Here is a 21,923-nt window from a genome sequence, read left to right as displayed (position 1 = left end):
ACAGTTTTGGCTTGCACCCACTGTCCTAGGCAATTCCTGGGCGGGTTTTGGAAGCTGGCATGTTCCAGGAACCATTCCCAGCAGGCAGCCTGCCTGCAGCCAACCTGTTTTGGAGGCTTAAAGTTTATGATCATAGACACAGACTTTTCTGTGCCAGCTGGCCTAAGTACCTAGGAATATTCCTGGGCACATTTAATTTGGAAGTATAGACATGTCTCTGCTTTCTCCAGTTAAGCGCCTATAAGTATCTGTTCACTTCTGATGTCAGTGCCTAGGCAGAGTGAACTAAAACAGTGTAATATTCAGGTTTTATCCCTTTTACAACAAATGCTATTCTTTGTCATTGAGGACCTTCTGGAACTAGAGTTTACAAAACTTAATTCATAACCATAAAAATTATATCCTAATGTGGAATGATTAATCATAGATATCACTGCAGTTTTTAACATTAAGAACATCTTTTTTGTGTTTTCTTCAAAAACAGGAAAAACAGAAATGCAACTGTGTCCTTAAAGAATTCCTACATCCTACAGTTACTTAACACCACATAGCATTCCTTTCAGACCCAGCAATATGCCACTGTATTCTTAATTAGGAAGCAAAACAATATCAGGATGCTATTAAGTCTTGTTTTAGAAACTTTCTCTGGTAACAGTTCAGTATATGGACATAACATAAAATCATAATATCTTGATATTGCACTCCTTTCTAAGTGAAATCACAGCCTTCCAAAATTACTGATGATGGTTTCTTCTGTGAGAACTCACTTTATTTCTTATAATTTTCTACCAATTGCTTTTCCTTAGAGAAACTTTGCTTTGGAGTTTTTAAACACTTTCACCCCTAAAACCAGTATATTTGGTTTTTCACTGCTGTTTTTTGTAACAATGAAACTGATCTCACATATACCAAATACTTGGCTGATCCTAGTGGCAATACTGTGAATATGGATCATATCTGAATACTAGCCCAGACACCTATTCCCTCTCCTTGAGAATGATAAGTACCCTGAGAATTCTGCTCTTAATGTCCTACTTCTTCTGAAAAAACACAAATTGAATACGCACAGAATCAGGCTGGGCAAAAGAACTGGGAACTAATTTCATTTCCTTTCAGTATTTAATTAAGTTTCTGGAATCTTCCTCTCAGTGATTCTGTTTCTTTTTCAGAAGATGAAAGAAATGAAATAAAATGGACCCTATGGTTTTATATTATTGCCTTCCCTTGTAGAGGTTTTATGCCACCTTCATTATTAAACTATCCCAGCAGTATCAATTAACCAATGAACGCCACCTATCTTGTATGGTTCACCAGTGCTGTCATTCTCATTCCTAGCTTATGGGGCAAACTGTTTTGTTTTGGTAAGATTTTAGTACTTTCCTTCCTGAAAAAATAAAAACAAGCAGCAATGCAGATACACTTCTGCACAGAGAAGGCAAAGTTGAAAAAATGCCATTTACTGTTATGGTGAAAGGCAAAGGGCACTAACTGGGATTCTTAAATCCTGTGGGAGCTTGTTTCACAGTTCTGGACACGGCCCTAAGACACTTTAGTCACCTAAGGCAGCTGTATTCTGAAAACGCTTTTGCTGCAAATCCAGCAAGCACAGGGAATGAATGGAGTTGTTGAGCACAGTTTTCACCCTGGGGCTTTAGCTAGTGTGTAAGATGCACCGGATCTTTGGCACTGAGCATGCTGGAGATCAGAACGAAGACCTGGATTTGCTATTCTGTACCTGGGATGACCCATCTAGGGCTTCCACGCCATGAGAACATTTTGCCAGCACAGGCACGAAGGTGGGAAAAAAGAAGAAAAAAAGCAGAGGCCATAAAGGAGGTCAATGCTTCCTGTGAGACGGAAGTCGGGCCTTCCTTTCAACATGTGCTGAACCTTACAGCTGAACTGCCATGTAGGAAAATGTTAGGAATTTGGCCTAGAAAATGGAGGGAGGGCAGGCCCAGCATGCTCACAGTAGCTCACTTTTCTGAGCAGACATGCCGCAGCATTTTCTACCAGCTAAAGCCTTCTAAGAGATAATCCTGAATGCTACTACTTTTTACTTTTCTTTCTTTTACCTCTTAGAAGGTAAATCACAGTAATAATAAATCCTTCTATATAAATGCAAAGCAGAGCTAAAAATGAAATCAATGTTGCAATTTAAATTTACCACTTCATTGTTGTTAATTTATACGCAAACAGTGTGTCATAAGTTTCCCCTGGAAAATAGTCTAATTCGTTTCAAACATTTCCCATGAAAACAAGAACTGGAGACTCTGAGTTTCATGCTCTATTTCTTATATGTCTGAAAAGACTTCTTATTTTTTGTTAGTGGAAAGAATATACCCCTGGAGTGAGACAAAGTAAAGCAGATTTCAACCTTTATCTGATGTTTCTGGTTGCTGCGATAAAGGGGTGAAGAATAATTTAAGATGCCATCAGCTATAATCATCACAGCAAAATTTACAGTAGACTTTTTAAAGTCCTGTGGTTCTTGTGTATGTAAGAGCTATCAGGGGAACAGATGAAGTTGAAATTTTTGGCCAAGCCCACTTCACAGCTGGCTATGAAGATCACTAAGCTACTTACTATCTTTCAAAAATTCCTTAAGCCCAGACAAACACCACAACATAGAATTTTCATCACCAACCGACCTCTTTTACAGTCCCTGCTACTTGCAGCAGTCAGGACAAGGCTGTGTGAGTTGCCAGGCTTCACAGCAGCTGGCTTCTTGGCTCAGGGTGGCCCGTAAAGAAACGTCCCCCCTGGCTCGTCCTCATGGGCCACGATGGACTACAGCCAGCAGGAGGGTCCACCGAGGGTGAGCCAGGAACAGTCCCTGCTAATTCACTGTAGGAGAAAAAAGCCTGAAATATTTTGAATTTCTTTGTAACTATTTCTGGGAGACTTTTTCCATGGGAAAAGTTCAAATGTCTAGTTCTCCACCTGATTTGGGGGGAAGAAAACCCACAATTTGAAATGGAAATTTTGAGTTCCAATAATTCTGTTCTGAAAAAATGTAGGTAGAGTCAGCAGACTTTCCTACTGTCCATCTTTGCCTTCAAGATGACAGTTCTGTAAACTATCCACTTCTAAACAAGAGCATAGGTACAGAATTACTGAGACCATTTCTGATAGCTGTGAAACAATCTCTGAGAGCAATCATGCAATCATTTGCTCTGCTGAGTTTTCAGAGAAAAGAGCCAGCTTTTGGTTTGAAACTGATTTCAGATTACCCAGACCAAATATCTGTCATATGGTCACTGCCATCACTGTACTATTACTTTAGTTATAACTCTGCTTAATTACCTAACATTTAAATTTGTCTGAGAAAAACTTATGTTCTGAACTAGAAATATTTCCCTAAAAGCAAGCAAAATATTTCCAAAATATAAACATCAGAAATCAGTTTCATACTGATTGAGCAAAACTAAGTATTCTTTTCAGCAACATACTAAAATTATTTACTTGTTTAAGCAAACATTTACAAGTACTGTTAAAAATCTAAATTCCTCTATCTTAACTTTGAAAAAGAATTCTATCCCTTCATGACTGGAACTGCCAAATAGAAACCAAATGCAATAAACTAAGCCAGCCTAATATTTTAATGTAGTTGTTCAATAATTTCTATTCCTTTGCATTATTTTTACTTCATTATACTTTTATAACACTCTCAAATATATCTATAAAACTTTACAGCCCTTTTCCAATGGCATATGGTGTGTGTTGTGATGAGAAGTATGTTTATGAGATGAAAGACAGGAAGAAAATTGAAGTACCCTTGTAGGAATGAGGCAGGGAGAGTTGACTATGGTTACGTGCTGCGGATATGATTATCCACCACTACCTCTCTAATTCTTGACTCTCCAAATTTTCCTTGGAACTGGAGTATAGAATTATCTTGGATTGGACTAACACCATACAATCTCCCATATGCTTGAAACTAAAAGCAAGCTGTATTGCGATACAGTGCCTTTCACCGCAGTACCTGAGTATCTCCTGGATAAAGGTATAAAGCTAGCCTTAAATGAATGCAAAATGAATTTAACTGAAATAAAATTCATTTCACTATAGATGTGCAAGTAGATATTAAACCTGCCTAGGTACTATTAAAGAAATTTTTGTGATAACCTGATCCAATTCCATTTTCTAAATGAACATCAGTCAGTTGGGACAGGCTCTAATACCAGAGGCTTACTTGTCTTTGAGCTAGATAGATAGGCTTAAAAGTGACTGGCCACAGTTCTCAGACAAACTTTCTAAGACAAACTTTCAGGAACAACCTCAGTGCCAGTCTTCCTGGGAAGAGTGACCACAGAGGTGGCCACCCCAGTTCTGGGAGCCAACCTTTGGAGTCCTCTGGTCCTTCCTGCACCCCTGATTCCAGCAAGAGGGAACTTGTGGTTCAGGGGAGCTCTGCAGAAAAGTAGAGAAACACAAACTTGACAAAACCCATCTTGCACATGCACACACAAGCATGGGTACATGTGTTTTTTTCTTTCAAAAAGCTCAACAGCATTGGATGACATTTTGGATGAATGCCTCAACTCCCTCAGTTTGACTTCTACAGGATTTTGTCCCTGCAAGTCATTTTGGCTCTTTGCCCTCCCAGTGATGGAATGGTTTCCCTGGTTGAGAGGGTGCACACTTCTGAAAACAGTCTTCTGCATCCTTTCCTGGCTGTGTGTTTCTGCTTGTCAACTTTCAATGCCCAAACCGCACCAGGCTTCTGGGCAGGCAGGCACTCAAAAAAGGGTCCAGCTGCCTCAATGCAGGCATCCAGAGCCACGCTCCAAGGCACCTCGCCCCGTTTCAGCCACTGCTTGGAAAGGGGTGGATCTCCTGCAGGTCCTGGCTCAACCAGACCTGTACATATGCCTCAGATATCTGTGATATCTCAAATCACTCTGAACACCTATCTAATGAGGCAAATAAATCCTACCTTCAGGCCAGCAGCACTATGAGAGCATAGTATCACTTTAAGTGGATGACACTCAACTATTCCAGCTTCCTGATACCTACCTTAAATGCTCAAACTCAGGGCCTTCACTTCCTTGTGCTGGAAACTCCTAAGGGCAATTTGGCAAGTCAGATCGTGTAAATTGAGAGTTCTCCCTGTGAACTACTGAGAGACTTCGACTCTTATTTGGACAGTTAGTTGGATGCTTTCAGTAGAGAGTGCAAAGACTCTGCTGCAAAATAAATGCTCAATTCTGCACTAAAAATTATGCTCCAAATGTAGGCTGGATTATGAACCAATAATCATACAGTCAAAATATTGGTCATGACTTCATACAGATATTCCCTCCCAAACCACCTTTTAGGAACTAGACCCCTAATGACACAGAGCAGATGAGAAGGAGGTGTGTTTTTAAAATGGAGGAAGAGAGGCAGGCTTTCACGGTTTTCAGACTGCAGGTTCATCACTCAGCTGTTGTTATAAATACCTTTGCAAATAATTAGCACTATGTAGACTAAAATACCTCAGTGATAAATAACAGAGAAATAAATTAAGTCCTATGGAAAAATGTAAACACTAACTTTCTACTCCATCTGCTTTATCCTGGTAATTAAGGCCAAAATCCTGCAGCAGGCACAGAAGTCCACCCACAGACTAGACACTGCAAGGTCAAAAAACAAGCTATGACAAACTTGCTAATAAAATGGTTGCAGTCTATCAAATGGATGATTATGACTGTTGTGAAGAGAGATAGGGGAATTATGGAGTGTGAGGAATTAATTAGGACTGTTCCATAGCCTCTAGAATGGGAGCTCGGCAAGACCATGCTCATTCCTTCTGGATGCTTTTTTTTAATGTTGATTACAAAAGGCACACTCATGTTACAGTCACCAAAGGATTCTTGGTGCTTCCGTTTTAACAGTCACTTTTAGAGGCTTCAGAATGTCATTTATGATAATGTAAATGGCATGTGAGTTGTTTATAGCTTAGTGATAAATTTTTAGTAAAAGCAAAAATGTAGATATATTTATGCTTTATAGAGTTTTGTGGGTTTACAATGAGCTTTCTGGTTTTCAATTTACAAATGGAAATTTTTGAAATGGACACTTCAAAATGTCGGGAGTGCTCAGCATTTGAAAAAGGTTCAGTAAAGTCAGTGAAAAAGTGCTGCTGAGTCTGGATTAAATTTTTAGTCTGGAATCGGAAAAGATGCCTTTTGGCATATCTTTAATATTTTAAATGAGAGCATAACTATTCAGGAAATAGTAAGTAATGATCAGCATCTTGGACACAATGCTACATGCCATAATGATAGGTAATATGAATGAATAAAATTATAGTAGATAGATTCTAGAATTCAGCTATATCAAACTCAACTCCAGGGTCTTGTCTTGAAAGATGTAAAAAAATGTACTATTTCAGTGATATGCTTCTGGGTTTCTCATGAATCCAATTCTGTATAAAACAACAAGGTATTTTATAGCTTTTATGTATAAATAAATCAGCAATTTGGAAGAAATACAATGTAGTAATAGGAAAAATGCATTAATTATTCCACGTAGTCAAACAGGAAAGAAACGAAATGAGTAATGAAAGAACAGGTATATGGCATGACATATTCTGACCAATATATGTGTTATACAGTGACTTACACTGGATAGTTCCAAATGTGACAATCAAAACCAGAGATGTGGCATAAAATATAAAAGGGAGCTATTTCATTAAAACTTGTCTGCTGAGTTGAACGAAGGACAAACAAGGTCTCAACTAGGTGAGGATTAGACTCACCATCTTAATAATAGCTAGGGTAGGTGTTCTTAAACATCAGCCATCAGAGTACCCAAGTGCAATCAGCCTGAATGAGATCCCAGGAAATCAATAAAATTCTTCCCAGGCCCTTTCAAACTATTACAGAGCCCCAATGTGTTCCCGAGTAGCAGATTACAGGTTGGCTGTAATTGCTCCCTGGAACAACCCAAACATGGTTCCAGGGCCTTAATGAATTCTGTACAGTATGAACAGGTCAGCAAAGTGCAGAAATCTCCTTTCCCAGCTCTCACCTGTAGAAATGGTGTGCCCGGTGGTTTGTGCTAGCTACCGGGGGCAGCTGCCCTGTGCCAATGTATGACTAATGGACAATGAAACAGAAAGACTTTTCTAATCCATTTGTCCATTAAAATCTCAGAAAGTCTAGCTGTGGGAACTCGGGCATCCATACGGCTGGATCAAAACTACAGAAGAATACAGAAAAATCTTCAAGGGTTTGTTATAGCACTGAAAATAAAAGGGGTGGGGAAAGGACAAAATCATGATCTTAATCTTTAGGCAAAAAGACATTTGAATTGCTTGTTATTAGATTAGCTCCAGCAGCTTATGTGAACATCGTGCTAGGACGCAGTGGCTTTGTGGGAGAGCGTGCAGCGCACAGCCGGCAGGCTGGAACGGGCAACACACCCGACTGCGGCAATCACACAGGGAAGGCTGCAAGGCCAGCACATGCTCCTGGCAACCCCAATGCTCTCCCAGCGGCACTCTTCCTAGAGTTCATCCATTCAATTTTAAAAGTCCTCCCTCCCTCTCATCTCAACAACCCAGCATGAAACCTTCATCGTTTCTACAGAAAGGCTTTCCTTACAATCAGGATAATTTGTCTGCTGTTTTTCCCAAACACCTTCTTTTTTTCAATTCAACTCAACAGTCTTGGCTGAATTCTCACCTGACATCGTAAAACTTCTCTCTCTCTCTCTCAGCTGATTACAAACTTCAAATATTTGTAAATCACTGAGTTCTTCACCTGTCATGTTTACACATCATTTAGAGAGGACATATGTACACTTAGGAGTTTTAGCTTCTTTGGCCTCTCCTCATAAATCAATCCTTCTAGATTCCTGGGACATCTGTGCATGTCACTACACTTAGGGCTCTGCTTAAGGGCCAAATCTGTTCCTAAGACAACTAAGAGATGTTGTAGTCAAGAAAATTAACTGAGAAGTCATAAAATCCCTCTCAAAAGTAACTCAGGAATAAAACTGTTCTTAGAAAATGCTTTTTAGCCTGAGAATGACTATTGAGTCTTCTGTCCATGACCAGTTCCACAGAACTTGTTTTGCACTTGCCTTACACTGAACACTGTGCCCCACGGAGCACCTTGATATCTAAGGAGAAGGCTTTCTCAGATCAGAAGTTTAACAGGACAGTGTTTCTTTCAGAGGCTAAGAACCCAAGTCTTTATATGCACGTCAGTAAGTACATCTGTGACTAGTACCATAAACAAAGTAGGAACACATAAATAAAAGCAGGCTTTACTAACAAAATGTACCTGTAGATACATAAGAGACATTTCTGATTGCATAGATTTTTCTAAGCCATCTGGATATCTGTAGGATATAGCCTGCATTTTTGTATATCTTGTTTAACATCAAGCATTTTACTGGTGCTTAATGAATAATAAGATGTTTAGAAATACTCCTTAGAAACACACAATATTGTTAATAAATGAGTTCTCTCACTGGGGTAGACTCTAGAGGAAGAATTTCATATCATCAGTTCTCAGACTAGTAATTATAGCTTATATTTTGAAAGGCACAACCTTGCTTTCACGGATGCAATTTGCATCAAAATCTGCACTTACAAAATCAGGGAGAACAGTTTTGCACACATAGATTAATTGCTGACACATTTGCTAGTGCTTAAACTGCCGACAATTAGCCATCAGTCACTACTGACCGGGGCTTTATCCTGTGAGAAGCCAAAGAATTAGGCTTCGCCACTATTACAAATCCTGCAAATAACTGCAGTATTCTAAAAATCCAAAAACTTTGTGAGCTTCACCTGATAAAGAAAAATCTCTTTGGCAGTGAAAGCTGGTACAGAACTGAATGCTTGAGAGGGGGGGAGAGAGGGAAAGACAGAGAGACAGAGAGAGAAGAGAGAGAGGAAGACTGATTTGCTCTCAATGAATATGAAAAAGCTGATCTCTGCCATTGAGGAAAATTCTTGCACCAGCAAGTGCTGACTGATTGCGATGAGGAATGCTTTTTCACCAAGATCCAGACACCCTTTCATATGGTGATTATTATTCCTGTCATGACCCTCTGGTCATCAAGCCACAGTGTCTTTTGTCATGAAACAACTATCCAATAAGGAATAATCTAGGAATAAGCCTGTAGCATAATATATTCTACTTGCTTATACACACAGCAGGAGTAGGAAAATCTTCTTCCTATGAGCTATTACCTGCTCTAATCCACTTTGGAAAACAGCAGTATTTCCTTAATTTTGTAAAGCACGCAAACACATTTTTCAGAAGGCACAGCAACCTGGATAGCTCAGTCCAGAGCTGAAAGCAAACCTGAAAGCTCTCTCGGGTAGTGACAAATAGTCCAGCATCATCACCAAATCAATGGCAGCACAGAAACTGCCAAACATTTCCATTAAAGCTTGATAAGGACATGTAAAGGCTGAATTGTGCACCAGTTTGCCTCTCATTTTAATTTCTTATTGTCTTCTACAAGGCGAAGGTCTGGCCTACATCCTGATGCTATTCTTGGAGCAATGGCTTTGACAAACAGAGATAATATATGTACAAAGCCCCAACGAATGGCATGTGCCACCTAGCAGCATTAGCTCTGTTTTAGTTCCTATACACTAGAACAATGCTAAATTCTTCAGAACAGACTTTTCATAATCTCAAATGTCTTAACACCATCACTGTCCATATTAGAATTACCCAATTATGAAATTCAGCAGAATAAATGAAAACTTTCCTGTACAATTTCTCTGCCTGTTCGGAATTGGCGCTCTGGGAAAGGGGCTCCCACTGCGCAGGCACAGCTGGAAAGCACTGCGCTGACGCGGCCGGGGAAGACGGGCTGAGACCCCTGCTTGAATCACAGGTGTGAGAAGCCATGTCTGGCCAAGCAGGCCAATTCTTTTTATTTTTTTTAATCCTTATTTATCCTTATTTTTATTCTTATTGCTTATGTAGACCACCTAAYCCATGGACTGTTCTGAATGGTTTTATCCAACTAGCAAGTTAACAAATACAACAATACATATACAACTGTACAGAATAAAAAATTAATGGTATTAGAGAAGGATGATGCACAGAGACATTATGTGTGACACTGGGGAGGAAGTAGGGGTAAGTGTGCATGGTTAATATGAAAAGATGTCAAAAAAAATGAAGCATAATAATAGTGCAATTTATCCTTGCTAAACGTACTGCGCTGTGCTATAATTAAATATGAAAACCTAAATTTATCTCTATGTTCGGCTGTCATTAACTTAACAGGGAGTGCACATGTTCTAATCTAATGGCTGATTTTTTTCTCCATGTGCAGCATATTAAAATGTATATTAGCCTCAAGGTGCATAAACACAAAATAATAGACCAAAGGTTTTGGCCTGTGGAGAAAAAAATCCATGCTCAAAGGCCGTCAAGTAGCTGGTGATGCAGGGGAGACACTCACTTAGCCTCATTAAGCCAAAGCTCTCTTTTGCTTGTCTTTTGTTCTGCATGACAGCAGCCTCTTTGTTGTATAATAATTCATTCCAAGTTCGTTCCAAGCTACCGAAACTGGTGAACTGTGGCCATTTTAATGAGCAGTATTGGTGGTATGCATAATCTGGAAGCCACGTGGACCAGGCAATCACAGAGCACTGCAGCCAGCAAAATGAGATACTGTCGAAATCACAAATTTGTCAAGTTGTTTTTGGACAGGGTATTATAATAAGCACTAAAATATGCATCTTATTACTCTGCATCTGCCAGTCAAAGATCACTGTAATGAATGCATGCTGCAGGGTATGACCAGGCCGGTTTCCTAAGTAAAACAAACTGCAGAGTACAAAAAAAGAATTATGTATTTTTGGCAGTGCCTGAATTTTTTTTAATCTTTTGCATCAGGAGTTGGATTTTCCTGGCTTGATGTCCATTGCCATCAGTGAACACRCTAAACCTGCCACAGTCAAGGGGTTAACATGAATACATTGTTTCTTAATGGCCACATTTCCTGGCTGTGAATTCCAAACTTTAAACTCACCACTTAAAGCAAATTCAGCATACAGTACATATAAACCCCACAAAGATTAAACCACTTTAAATCCACTTTAATAATCCTAGTTCCTTTTGTTTTATCCATTTCTACTGCAAATGGCTTCGCCGTCAGGGAAGACACATTTTATATAACAACCTGCGGTTTCAGTAAGAAGCAGCGCTGTAGATAATCACAACATAAACTTCCATAATAGACCAGTTAGGAGGAAAAAATAATGTTAGYGAGGTACTTCTTTTACAAAGTAGTTAGGCCAGGGATTGCTCATAATTGCTTCTGACTTGCAAATGCTGGGAGGTTCATTGATGGCAGCAAGCCTGGTGAGCATACCGTGCTCGGCGCTGCTGCGCAGGTCCAGCTTTTGCCCGGATTGCTGCCAGCAGCACTCTGCAGGGGCACCCTCGGGCTCCCCGCGCCCTGCCTGGGGAGACCCTCCACTGCCTTGGGGAGGAGGGAAGGACAGAGCGGGGTCAACGGGACAAAAGGACTAATGTTTTCAGCTGATTGAGATGCTGCTTCAGACATACTGCAGCAGAGCTTTGTTTATTTATTTTATTTATTTTAGCTTTATTTTAACCATATATGGCAACAGTTCCTGAATGTGCCGATGCAGAGTCCCTGCAGTATCCTAAAACAAGAGCTCTTCTTGATCAGTGACTGCCTTATGCTCAGGCGGCTCTGCCTGGCTGAGAGCTATATTTCTGGTGCAAGGCCTGGCTAACGTGAACAGGGATCAAACAGCCTCAAAATTCGGTTGTTCCCCTCTGACTTTTCTTCAGAATTAGTCATGGGAACAGGGGGAAAAAGGTTTTTTCACCAACATTCACAGCCACCTCTGGGTTATTTTTTATTGCAGTCTCTGAACACCACCTCATGTGGTGGTCTGTATTTCAGAGCATGGCCAGGGATACTGTTAGTTCTGTCTCCTCTGTGCAGTGATGGAAACAAGGGGACAGTCTTTACCATATTGGACAGACTTTTCTTCCCAAGCAATAGTTTACAGGAAGCACTTTCAAACATGAGGGGTGGAAACCTCTGCTCAATGAAGTCAATCAGAAGCCTTGAAAAATCTGAATGCAACCAAAACTTGATGCATGAGTTACATAGCATTATTGCATGGCTGGGAGTTCAGATTTTATTTATTTATTTAATAGAGGAGCTTGTTCAATATATTGGATGAAATCTCCACAGTTTTCTAATTTTTTTTCTCTCTGCCATATAAAAGGCGATTTAGATTTGACTGCTATCAAGTTAGAGTTCAGAAAGTTTGTACTGATCAGAAGACTCAACTTTTAGTAACTACATTTGAAGGAAGTGCATATTTTAGTTTTAATGGGAAGTCCATGCATTCAGAGAACAAAACAGGTAGTTTGCTAAACATAAGGTGACAAGAATTTTCAATGAAGTCCATACACCAGATGGAGTTTTCAATATTCAGAGCATCTGCCTGCTGGGGCAAAACACCTACTATAGATGTGTTTTTCTCAGATATGGTCTTAATATTTTCATTAGAGCACAGTCCTAATAGTTCAGGAGGATTAGCTATGAAAACCAGTTTGTTTTGCTTTTTGGACACTGATGAATTCAAGACACTCAAATAATTACTTTCCAACCTTTAGAGATGATCAAACAAAAGTTGTTTTTTGCAAAACTTCTGGTGCTGAAAGCACAGTATGAAATATCCTTACATATTTATTTCTTCCTATGAACCCATACCTGTCAACTGAATACACTGTCTTATTATTAATGTTTAGCTAACTGGATGTATGTAGGTCACTGTGTTAAGTATGATTTTTATAGACTACATTAGGTGGAAGTTCTGTAAAGAAACCTACTATACCACTTCTCTTACCACCAGCTGACACCAGCGTATTTTTTGGACRTAATTACTTCAGCTCTCTGGAGTAAGATCAGTGAGCAACTAATGAAAGATTCCTGTAATAAACGGACAGGATAAGACAGCGACTACACACAGCAGATCAAATTGCACCTATGGGGAATACTGTACCTTGTCTAGATACTGGATGAGAATACACTTTTCTTTATCGCTCATGGTCATATATCTGCCTGAGAAACTCAGGAACATTATTTTAAAACACAGTTATGTTAATTTTGGCTTATAAGCATACTTAACTGTGTTCTCACTCTTATGCAGCGATCATAATAACTTTAGGTTGTAAGAGCATGCTGTACATCTTAACTGTCTGCCTGATTGCATCATGCACTAGACCTCAGTCCTAAATTCATGCTGAGGTAAGTGTGCTTTTACAAAAGCTCTTCCTTGAGGGATTTAGTGAGAAAGCAGTGTGGTGTCATCATTACCTTGCCATTCTCTCATCTCAGTGTCTATATTTGCAATCTAAGATTATAGCTGAGACAAGCCGAGAAGATTTATTTCATGCATTTAATGGAAAGGTGATTCAGAGGTGATTTTAATGACAGTCATTTGTGTCAAGGCTTCAAATGTCAGGTCCTCCCACAGAAAAAAATCCCAAATAAGCCATCAGAAAAGGAATGAGGAAGGGAGCTAAGAAGACTGGCTTTGTCCATCTCTGTGAGCCTGATGCAGCATCTATGCTAGGACTTCCTTTAAAGTGGTTATGGATAAAGCTATAACTACAATAAAGAATGAATAAAATTGGTGGAGGTATGGAAGATAGTACCACCCAATGACTGGAATCTGTGACTGAAGTTACCATTTCTAAGGGGAAATCTCACTGATATTAAAGGTACTGAAGTATTAAAGGTCACATCTTGGATAACGGCAAGTATAGGCTCCAGTAGTAACCACTGCATTTGTTAAAGGGAAAAAAGCTAGTATTWTTGAAAAGACAGAAAACATCTACTGGCTGTCTCAAAGATAATAAATTTAGGGTCTATACACCAAAAAGCACATTCTGCAATGCTGAAAAACATCAAAATAGCACTTAAGTTTCTAAAATATTTCCCTGTGCCATAATGCTTCTCATCTGTTAAGGAATATAAATTATCAGATGAAAGTATTAGGTTCATTTATGTAGAAGCACGAGCAGATACTGATCAACAGGATTCTCTTTTTCAGGCAAAAGTAGATATAAGCTTGCTCTGAAAGTGTTTATCATATCACACTATTTATGTTTAACACAGTAGTTTTAGTATTCTCTCTGTTTAGGAAGGAAATTACTGTGATACATTTAACAACTGACAATGAAGAACTGTTCAGTTTGTCATTCACCTGGTTACTGCACGGCAAGACAGCTTCAGTTTGATGTCATGTGTACCATTTAGAAGGTGGTACTTATCTTCCATTTTACTCTGGTCATCTAATACTACAGGATCTGATGGCAACACTCTCCTGGTAGGCCATCTGCTTGATGCCGAAACCAGCACAGGAAATGAATTACCAATAGGATAATGGACTGCTATATATAATTATGGAAGTTAATATTCAAAATTGTACTGTTAATCAAAATAGATGCTATCATGAATAAACTTAGCTGGGTATAGGATCAGTCCTAACACTGTAATATATCAAGGACTGGGAAAGATTTAATGAATTTATATGCAATCATAAGGCAAGTGGTTCTTGATGCAGTTGAAAATTATTCTTATCTCTCAGTTGCTTTCCATTAATTTGTCAGTACTCTGAACTTTTTATCCCTATGAATCCATATAAAAATCAATAGGAATTTTGTCACTTACAAAACTGAGGATAATCATTCCATTTCTATATTTACTGCACCAAAATATGTCACTTTGAAATTAGCATCTTCACATTTCTTGAAATGCAAAACTTCATCAGTATTTGCTGTTTAGCTTCTTACAGGGTCTTACTGAAGAAACTGCATTTCATCTCACAGCAATATCAAGACAAACTTGGACTGTTCCTTGCAAATTTTCAGAACTGGAAGGCAGGATTTCAGCTATCGCATTTTTGTCCATGTATAATGTACACATTCTTATGCATTACTTGTATCAATAAGAATGTATACATCACATCAGTAGGCTACCTTCTCCTTTCGAAACAGAGACTGAGGATATGTTTTTTCAGTGAATTTATTTTGGAGAATCATATGAGTGCTTTATGACTTGCTGCCAAGTATATTAGATACTTGTATTTGAATCCAGATGAACCTTCAGTACTTAACTGAATTTGGTAGGCACAAGTACATGAAATCCAATACTGATAATAATTTATGAAGGTAAGAATACTGATTCCTATAATATTGCTAACTTAGTTTATGATAACATAATTAGTTACACTAATAACACTGCTTAGGCGCAGTCTTGCTAATTATGATATTATAAATATTAATGATATCAAGCCTTTGTATTTGATTGCCTCTAGTAGAATCATTTATCATGGTATTTCCTTTTACCCATGTTGTATTATTTTTCTTCCTTTTCCCTTTTAGGTTCATTCCTGGACACATAGTCATCCTGAGCTTAGACCTAAAATGTATCACTACCTTATCAATGGTGCAGCCTGGTTAACTTCATATCTCATCATCTAGTAGCAATGATCCAGTGACATAATTCTGTGTTAAGGGCAATCAAATACACAATCAGTTATATTCTGTATGTCTTGTTCCTTTTAAATATCTAACGGAGCCAGCCAGACTATATTACACAGGGCTTTGTTTCTCATGTGACCTGTTTCAAGTTAAGATTCCTTTGAATTATTAAACGCCTCCTTAAAACATCTTTTCACACAACCTTTTTAAAGTTAATTATTGATGTAGTGACAAGCTGAAAAGATTAAGAATTGTAATTTTTTTCTCATTCAAAAGGACATGAGAAACATCTTCTGACAAAGGTTGTCTGTTTAGTAAAATACAAAGGTAATACAAAGATAGAACACCGAATGCAGCTTTAAGGAAGAATTGCAGAAAAATTCTGTTATATGAACTGTAAATGCCATGTTTATTTCTACAGGTGCTAAAGAAAGGAAGTTTCGATATAACACTTTGAGCCTGGTTTAACTGCTTAGCATAAGTAGATGAAAATGAAACTGGTTATATCTTATTTTATTTTTAAGCAGCGTATTATTCAGAGCTTTAGGAACGGGATTGTCTTTTCACCTGAAAGATAATGTAATAATTTTCAGAGCTCCATAGAGAACAACAACAATACAGGAGTCTCTAATCTCTTACTAAATCCAACTCCAGTCATCAGCAATAATAAGCAGAGATTGGAGGCGTCTAACACTGCAGATCCTATTCTTTTGTAATTCTTCGCTTTTTACAACATTTTCAACAGTGTTATATCAGATTTTTAGAAGGATAATCAATAGGCAAGATGTATAAGTGAAATCAGTCTTCAAAGTGATCCACTCTAGTGACTAGAAACAAAAGCTCAGACTCCCTGCTGTGCAGATATTTTGCTTAGAGCAGTAGGCAGCAGGGCATCAGTAGGAAGCCAGTTACACCTCCCAGCTCCTTGGTGTGGATCAGCAGGTGCTCTGGTGCAACGATGAACAGTATTGGGGCTGCTGGCATCTACTGCATCTGGCAAAAATCTCCAAAGGGTTTGCGTGGCAGGGAACTACTGGAGCACAGTGGACAGATGGTCCAGAGTTTACGATTTTAGAGAGATCAATGTTTACATTCCTATTCCACCACAGGCTCCCTAGATTTAAATAAGCTTGTAGAATATAGCAAGTTATTCAATGTCACTGTTCCTCATCTGGAACATCCCTGCTTTGCAGAGGGTTTGCAAGTCAACATACATGAAAGACCATGAGATGCTCGGATGCGATGATCGTAGGACCACTCCTACTTGATCTAGTGTTCCAACTAACAGCTCACCTGTGCCAGAAGCTGTCTCAGCTGGTCAGATCCAGTGCTGAGAGGCTTTATATCTCCAGAATGTTGCATCATGGCTAGAACATCCTGGAGCGTCTGGCACAATATTAATATCAATGTGAATCAATGCAAGTCCCATTAAAACAAATAGTACCAGAACTTGTTCCAGTGCATTTATAATTTTACATACTGCATTCTTTTTAAAGACATGCCATTACAAATAAAGTGGAAAGCTCATATTTATACTAAAAAGTATAAAAAGGTAATTTGGTATCAAGCAATTGCTAGTATTTCTTCTTAAGTTGCCCTCAGATATTTGTTAATACCCAGAAGGAAAAAAGACTTGGTGACTAATTTTGATAACTACAGTGCTTAACCAAGGTAATTACGAGAAACTGCAATACGATAGTTAAGGAATTACATTCAAAGCCAAGACATAGAGGTATTATACAGAGGTGGCAATGAAACAACATACCTTTCCCATCAGATCAGCAATTTTAGGTACTGGTTTTCCTTTCTGATGCTGTATGGTAGCAGGACTCTGTCCATTCCAGTCTTTAAGTTCCTCAATACTTTTCAAGTAAAGGAGGGCTCTCAGTCCAGTGCAGTAGTCATCAATAACAGTGAAATCTTGATTCTGGATTGCACTGCACACCTATAAAATTAAGTCCATTTATCAGCAACATTCTCACAGAGGAGCACATGGAGTTAGCAAGCTCTTTAGGCTTACTGACGTCCAGCTGAACTTTCCTGCAACTTTATTAGGAAAGAACTACAAGAATTCAGGATGCTAATTGGCTGCTAGATCCTATGTCATGATAGCCCTCAGGGCAGTTCAGGAAAATAAGGACTTAATAACAGCAGTTACGCCTAGGCTTCCTAATCGTGGCCCTTAGACCAGACTTGAAGATCATACAAAAGCAAGCCTGCAAGCTCAGCCTCAAGTGTGATGACTACTGTTTGCCTTCCAGGACCCAGGTGCCAAGTATAACTAGCAGGCTGGCAAAACACCAGCCATGCTCAGACAATTGCCTTYGTGCAGACACTTGGTATTCCCAAGCCTGCTCTGTTAGGGAAGCACTGGTATATCCCATTAGGCCCCAGTCAAGCAAATCACAGAATGGTTGAGGTTGGAAGGGACCTCTGGAGATCATCTAGTCCAACTCCCCTGCTCCAGCAGGGTCAGCTACAGCAGGTTGCCCAGGACTGTATCCAGTTGGGTTTTAAATATCTCCAAAGATGGAGACTCCACAAATTCTCTAGGCAACCTGTTCCACTGTTCACCATTACAGTAAAAAAGTTTTTTCTTATATTTAAACGGGTTTTCTTGTATTTCAATTTGTGCCCATAGTCTCTTGCCCTGTCACTGGATACAGCTGAGCATGGGTGAGCATTGTCATGAACAGAACAAGAATGATCCTCCCCTAGCAATCGTCATTTGTTGTTCAGTGATATTGAGAGGCCAGGCCACTTTGGTTTAGGTACTTTATGAACATAGATAGCACTATAGCTCTATAAATGCATAAAGCAATAATCCCTGTTTTGCAGAGCTTACCGTGTAGGTGTAGAACTACTGACAGCAGAGACTGTCCTAGCTGCTAATACTGATTTTGCCAGACCACCTTGTGGACATCAACCCAAATTTAAACCCACACAGGGCCCCAACCAAACTGACAACTTGTGAACAAATAATCCTTCACTGTTCTCTGAACACTTTCTCATTATGTAACCCCTAATCATCCACCCGTAACTGGTGGAGGGTTGGTTGTGTATCATCAATTGTCAGTCCCTGGAAATGCTCTGAAACTCCAGATGTGTCAGTGTTTTCAGCTTCTGATATAGCTTTTATTCTAAAAACTAAAAACAGTAATGCTCCTTATAATACCTGCATTTCCATACACACATTATGAACACAAGAATGAAAAAGCTACCTATTTCAGAACATAAATATGTGCATGTGCACAAACACATACACACTCCTTGGGCACGAAAACACACCTCATAAATCATAATTGATATCAGCACTTAAAAAAAATCCAGGAAATATGTAATTGTTTTGCACATTTCAGAAATGATAATACAAGTCTCAATTTTAAAGAAAGGTACACTTTACTTTGTAAAATACCATACACTACAGCTATACAAAGGAAAACTAAGGACTAACTACAAAATACATACAAGAACATTTTCTATGCAGCACATTTACATAACACAAAATCTGTTTCTCTGGAGAAGCAGTGTGGGCATTAATCAGGTCTGTTATGCTTTCCATAGACTTCAAGACTTTTTTCTTCCCCAGAACAATTATAGAGAACATCATCATAATTTCCTTTACAGGTTATTTAACTACAAAACTCAACTGATGCTTATTTAAATCTCTTTGTTCACAAAGGCATTCTATATATTTTTTAGTGCATAGGTAACACTTTTATTAACTACTCTTAAAAAAATATAAAACCTGTAAAAAAAAAAACCAGTTAAAAGCCATGTCATATCACTTGAAACAAGTTCAGGTGCTGTTGTCAAAATCCTAGAATATTTTGACAGGATGTATACACATGAGATACACTGGAGGATACCTGTAATAACCTTATAAATAAAGAGGCTTTTACTGTTTTCCATCTTATGGTGCAGTGTTATGAACTGCAATAATACAACAATGTGCAGAAGATGATATCACACTAAGACTCACAAGGATCAAATCCCAGCTCTATGTGTATTTCACTCCTTGGCTTCCCTGGGAACTCAAGTAGGTTCCAGAACTGAAGGCAAAATGCATTTTTTTAAAAAGAATGTAAATCACAGTACTTAAGAAAAATACTAAGAAAATCACTATCTGAAATGGAAAAACTTAGAAACAGAATCAGCAAGTGGTTTAAGACAATTCTCTTCTTCTGTAGGAGCCTTATGACTACAGTGCCCAATGTTGCAGATAATTACCTACAAGCATGACTTTCAATAATTTCACTGTGAGAAAACCAGGTGCTTATTTTCACAGGTCTGTCTTAGAACATAAGAGATTCAAACATTAATACATAGAAACCCACAAAAATAGTTCTGCCATGTTTTCAGCAAATTTGAAAGCATACTGAACTTAGAAACTTATCTTATACATATCAGACAGCCACATTTGGATTTTAGCCTTACAGGATCTTCCACAAATCAATGTAAGACTTTTCTGCCTTTTAGAAGGGGCTGAACAAAGTCAAGGTAAAAGGTCCTTGTGTCCCATCAGCCATGACAATTTCTACACCACAGAGGGAGGTTTTTAGCATCATACCTGCTTGCCTGTAAATCACCAGTTTAAATGACATTGTGCTCTCTTTTCAGCACAAGAGAAGCGGCAGAGCAATAGACCAGGTGAGAGTCAAACTCACACTTCTGGAAAAATCACAGGACAACTGAACCAACATGTCACCACACATCATTAATGCCCCCTCCACTTCACTCCTGCCAGCTGCCCTGGGAACAGACATGCTTTCCACCCCTTACAAAGCTGCATGTTGAATACTGTCTTCTGTTGGTATCTTATTTTACAGGCGTGAAGGGAAGAACAATCCAGCTGTGGTGAGATTTAAAACGGGAACTACCACTGATTGCTACCACCTTGCATTTAATGTCTTATTAAACCACCTCAGCAGAAGATAAATGTGAGCAGGGTGCTACTTYAACAGCTGTTGTCACTGTCTTGCACACCCACTGGAGAAGCAGCACAAACCTCAGCTGCCTTCCTCAGCATCATGCTTTTACAGGTCAAACACAGCAAAATCTGCTTTCCTTCAGATACCAAAACAAAAGCCTAAGCAAGAATACAGTTCATAACTGAATGTACCTGAATGGTCGTATTGGACAAGACCAGAAGTCTGTGGCCAGTAGAAGCTGCTTATACAAGAGTATAAGAAACAGAGCAAGTGCAGAGCAGCTCCTCATTTGATATATTGGCACTTCTGGCAAGCAGTGGTACTGGGACCTCACATGCCAGAGACAGCTTCTGTTTAATACCCTTTGGTCTTACATAATCTAGGTGAATCAATTACATCAGTGAATTAACATTCAACAGTTGCACTGACCCAAGCTTTCACCTGAAACACTTAAGTAGAAAGTAGCTTTTCCTTCACTGGAAGATGAAAAACAGGCCCTGTGAGCAATCTATGGGATGTACAGTGAGGTCAAGATGACAATGAAGTTGTCAGTTGTCCACAACGTTGGAATTTGTCTCTACCTTTGAACTAGAATTTGTGCTAGAAGAGAATGACTCTCTTTTTTTCCTGTTTATAAAGTTAACATTATTCACATTACACTTCTATACAGGCAGAGAATATTGCACAAGCTTGACTTTACTGTATTGCCTGACTATGCTACTGCCTTGGCAGTGTAATGGTTACAATTCCATTTTTAACACCTGACCTCCCCCTTTTCCACCAGATCCCTTGCTCCACTTCCACAACTGTCCCCCCACATCCCAAAAGAGACAAACAGGCCAGCACACTATATACAATCAACAATATTGCACTCTTAATATTCTGAGATATAAAACTGTTTAGTGTAAGTTTTAATTGTAGGTTACAATTTTAATGTATATGGACACGTCTGAGGTCCTAAAAGACACAGTGCCTGCTTTGCTGCTGGTAAGGCAAACATACACCATATAAGCTCACTGGCATATGGAGACGTGAAATGAATCCCAGGCTAAGGCTCTAAGTAAAACTACTCTGCAAAATGCAATGATGGGAGAAGCACTATTCAAAGGTCTCTGCTGCTGTCTTGCATAAGAAATGACCTATCTGCTCTGTTGCTAAATAAACATAAATACTCAGCCTAGCTTTGTCAAAGGATCTAGAGCCACTGCAAATCTCACTTGAGGAACTGGAGTAAATTGTCAGCACATTATTGCATAAAAAGAATTTTTACAGGTTATGTAAATGTTTTTAATCATTCACATCCATCTGAAACTTTTTAATTTACATATTTTGAAGAGAAAAGTTACGAGTGACATGTAACGCCATGTCAGTTATAAAATACTGTAAATGCCTTTGCTTTTAGCTGAATCATTACACAACAATCATGCCAATTTCTGAAGTCTGAACTGAGACAAATCTTCTGCACTAGTCACGGAGAGCTCTGTCT

At 38.9% G+C, this 21,923-nt stretch overlaps 1 protein-coding gene across 3 annotated transcripts in view; it reads right to left on the bottom strand.

Moving 5' to 3' along the window:
* Positions 1 to 21,923, bottom strand: part of DPYD (dihydropyrimidine dehydrogenase) — a 375,517-nt gene that overhangs the window by 32,355 nt on the left and 321,239 nt on the right. For all 3 annotated transcript variants that reach the window (XM_026057686.1, XM_026057684.1, XM_026057685.1), the window contains one exon: positions 17,272 to 17,451. In XM_026057686.1, coding sequence (XP_025913471.1) covers positions 17,272 to 17,451 — 180 coding nt within the window. The remainder of the gene's footprint in view (positions 1 to 17,271; positions 17,452 to 21,923) is intronic.

Source organism: Apteryx rowi, unplaced genomic scaffold (assembly GCF_003343035.1).
Source record: "Apteryx rowi isolate R43461 unplaced genomic scaffold, aptRow1 scaffold_14, whole genome shotgun sequence".
In the NCBI taxonomy this organism is placed as follows: Eukaryota; Metazoa; Chordata; class Aves; order Apterygiformes; family Apterygidae; genus Apteryx; species Apteryx rowi.
This window is presented reverse-complemented; position numbering and strand designations above follow the sequence as displayed.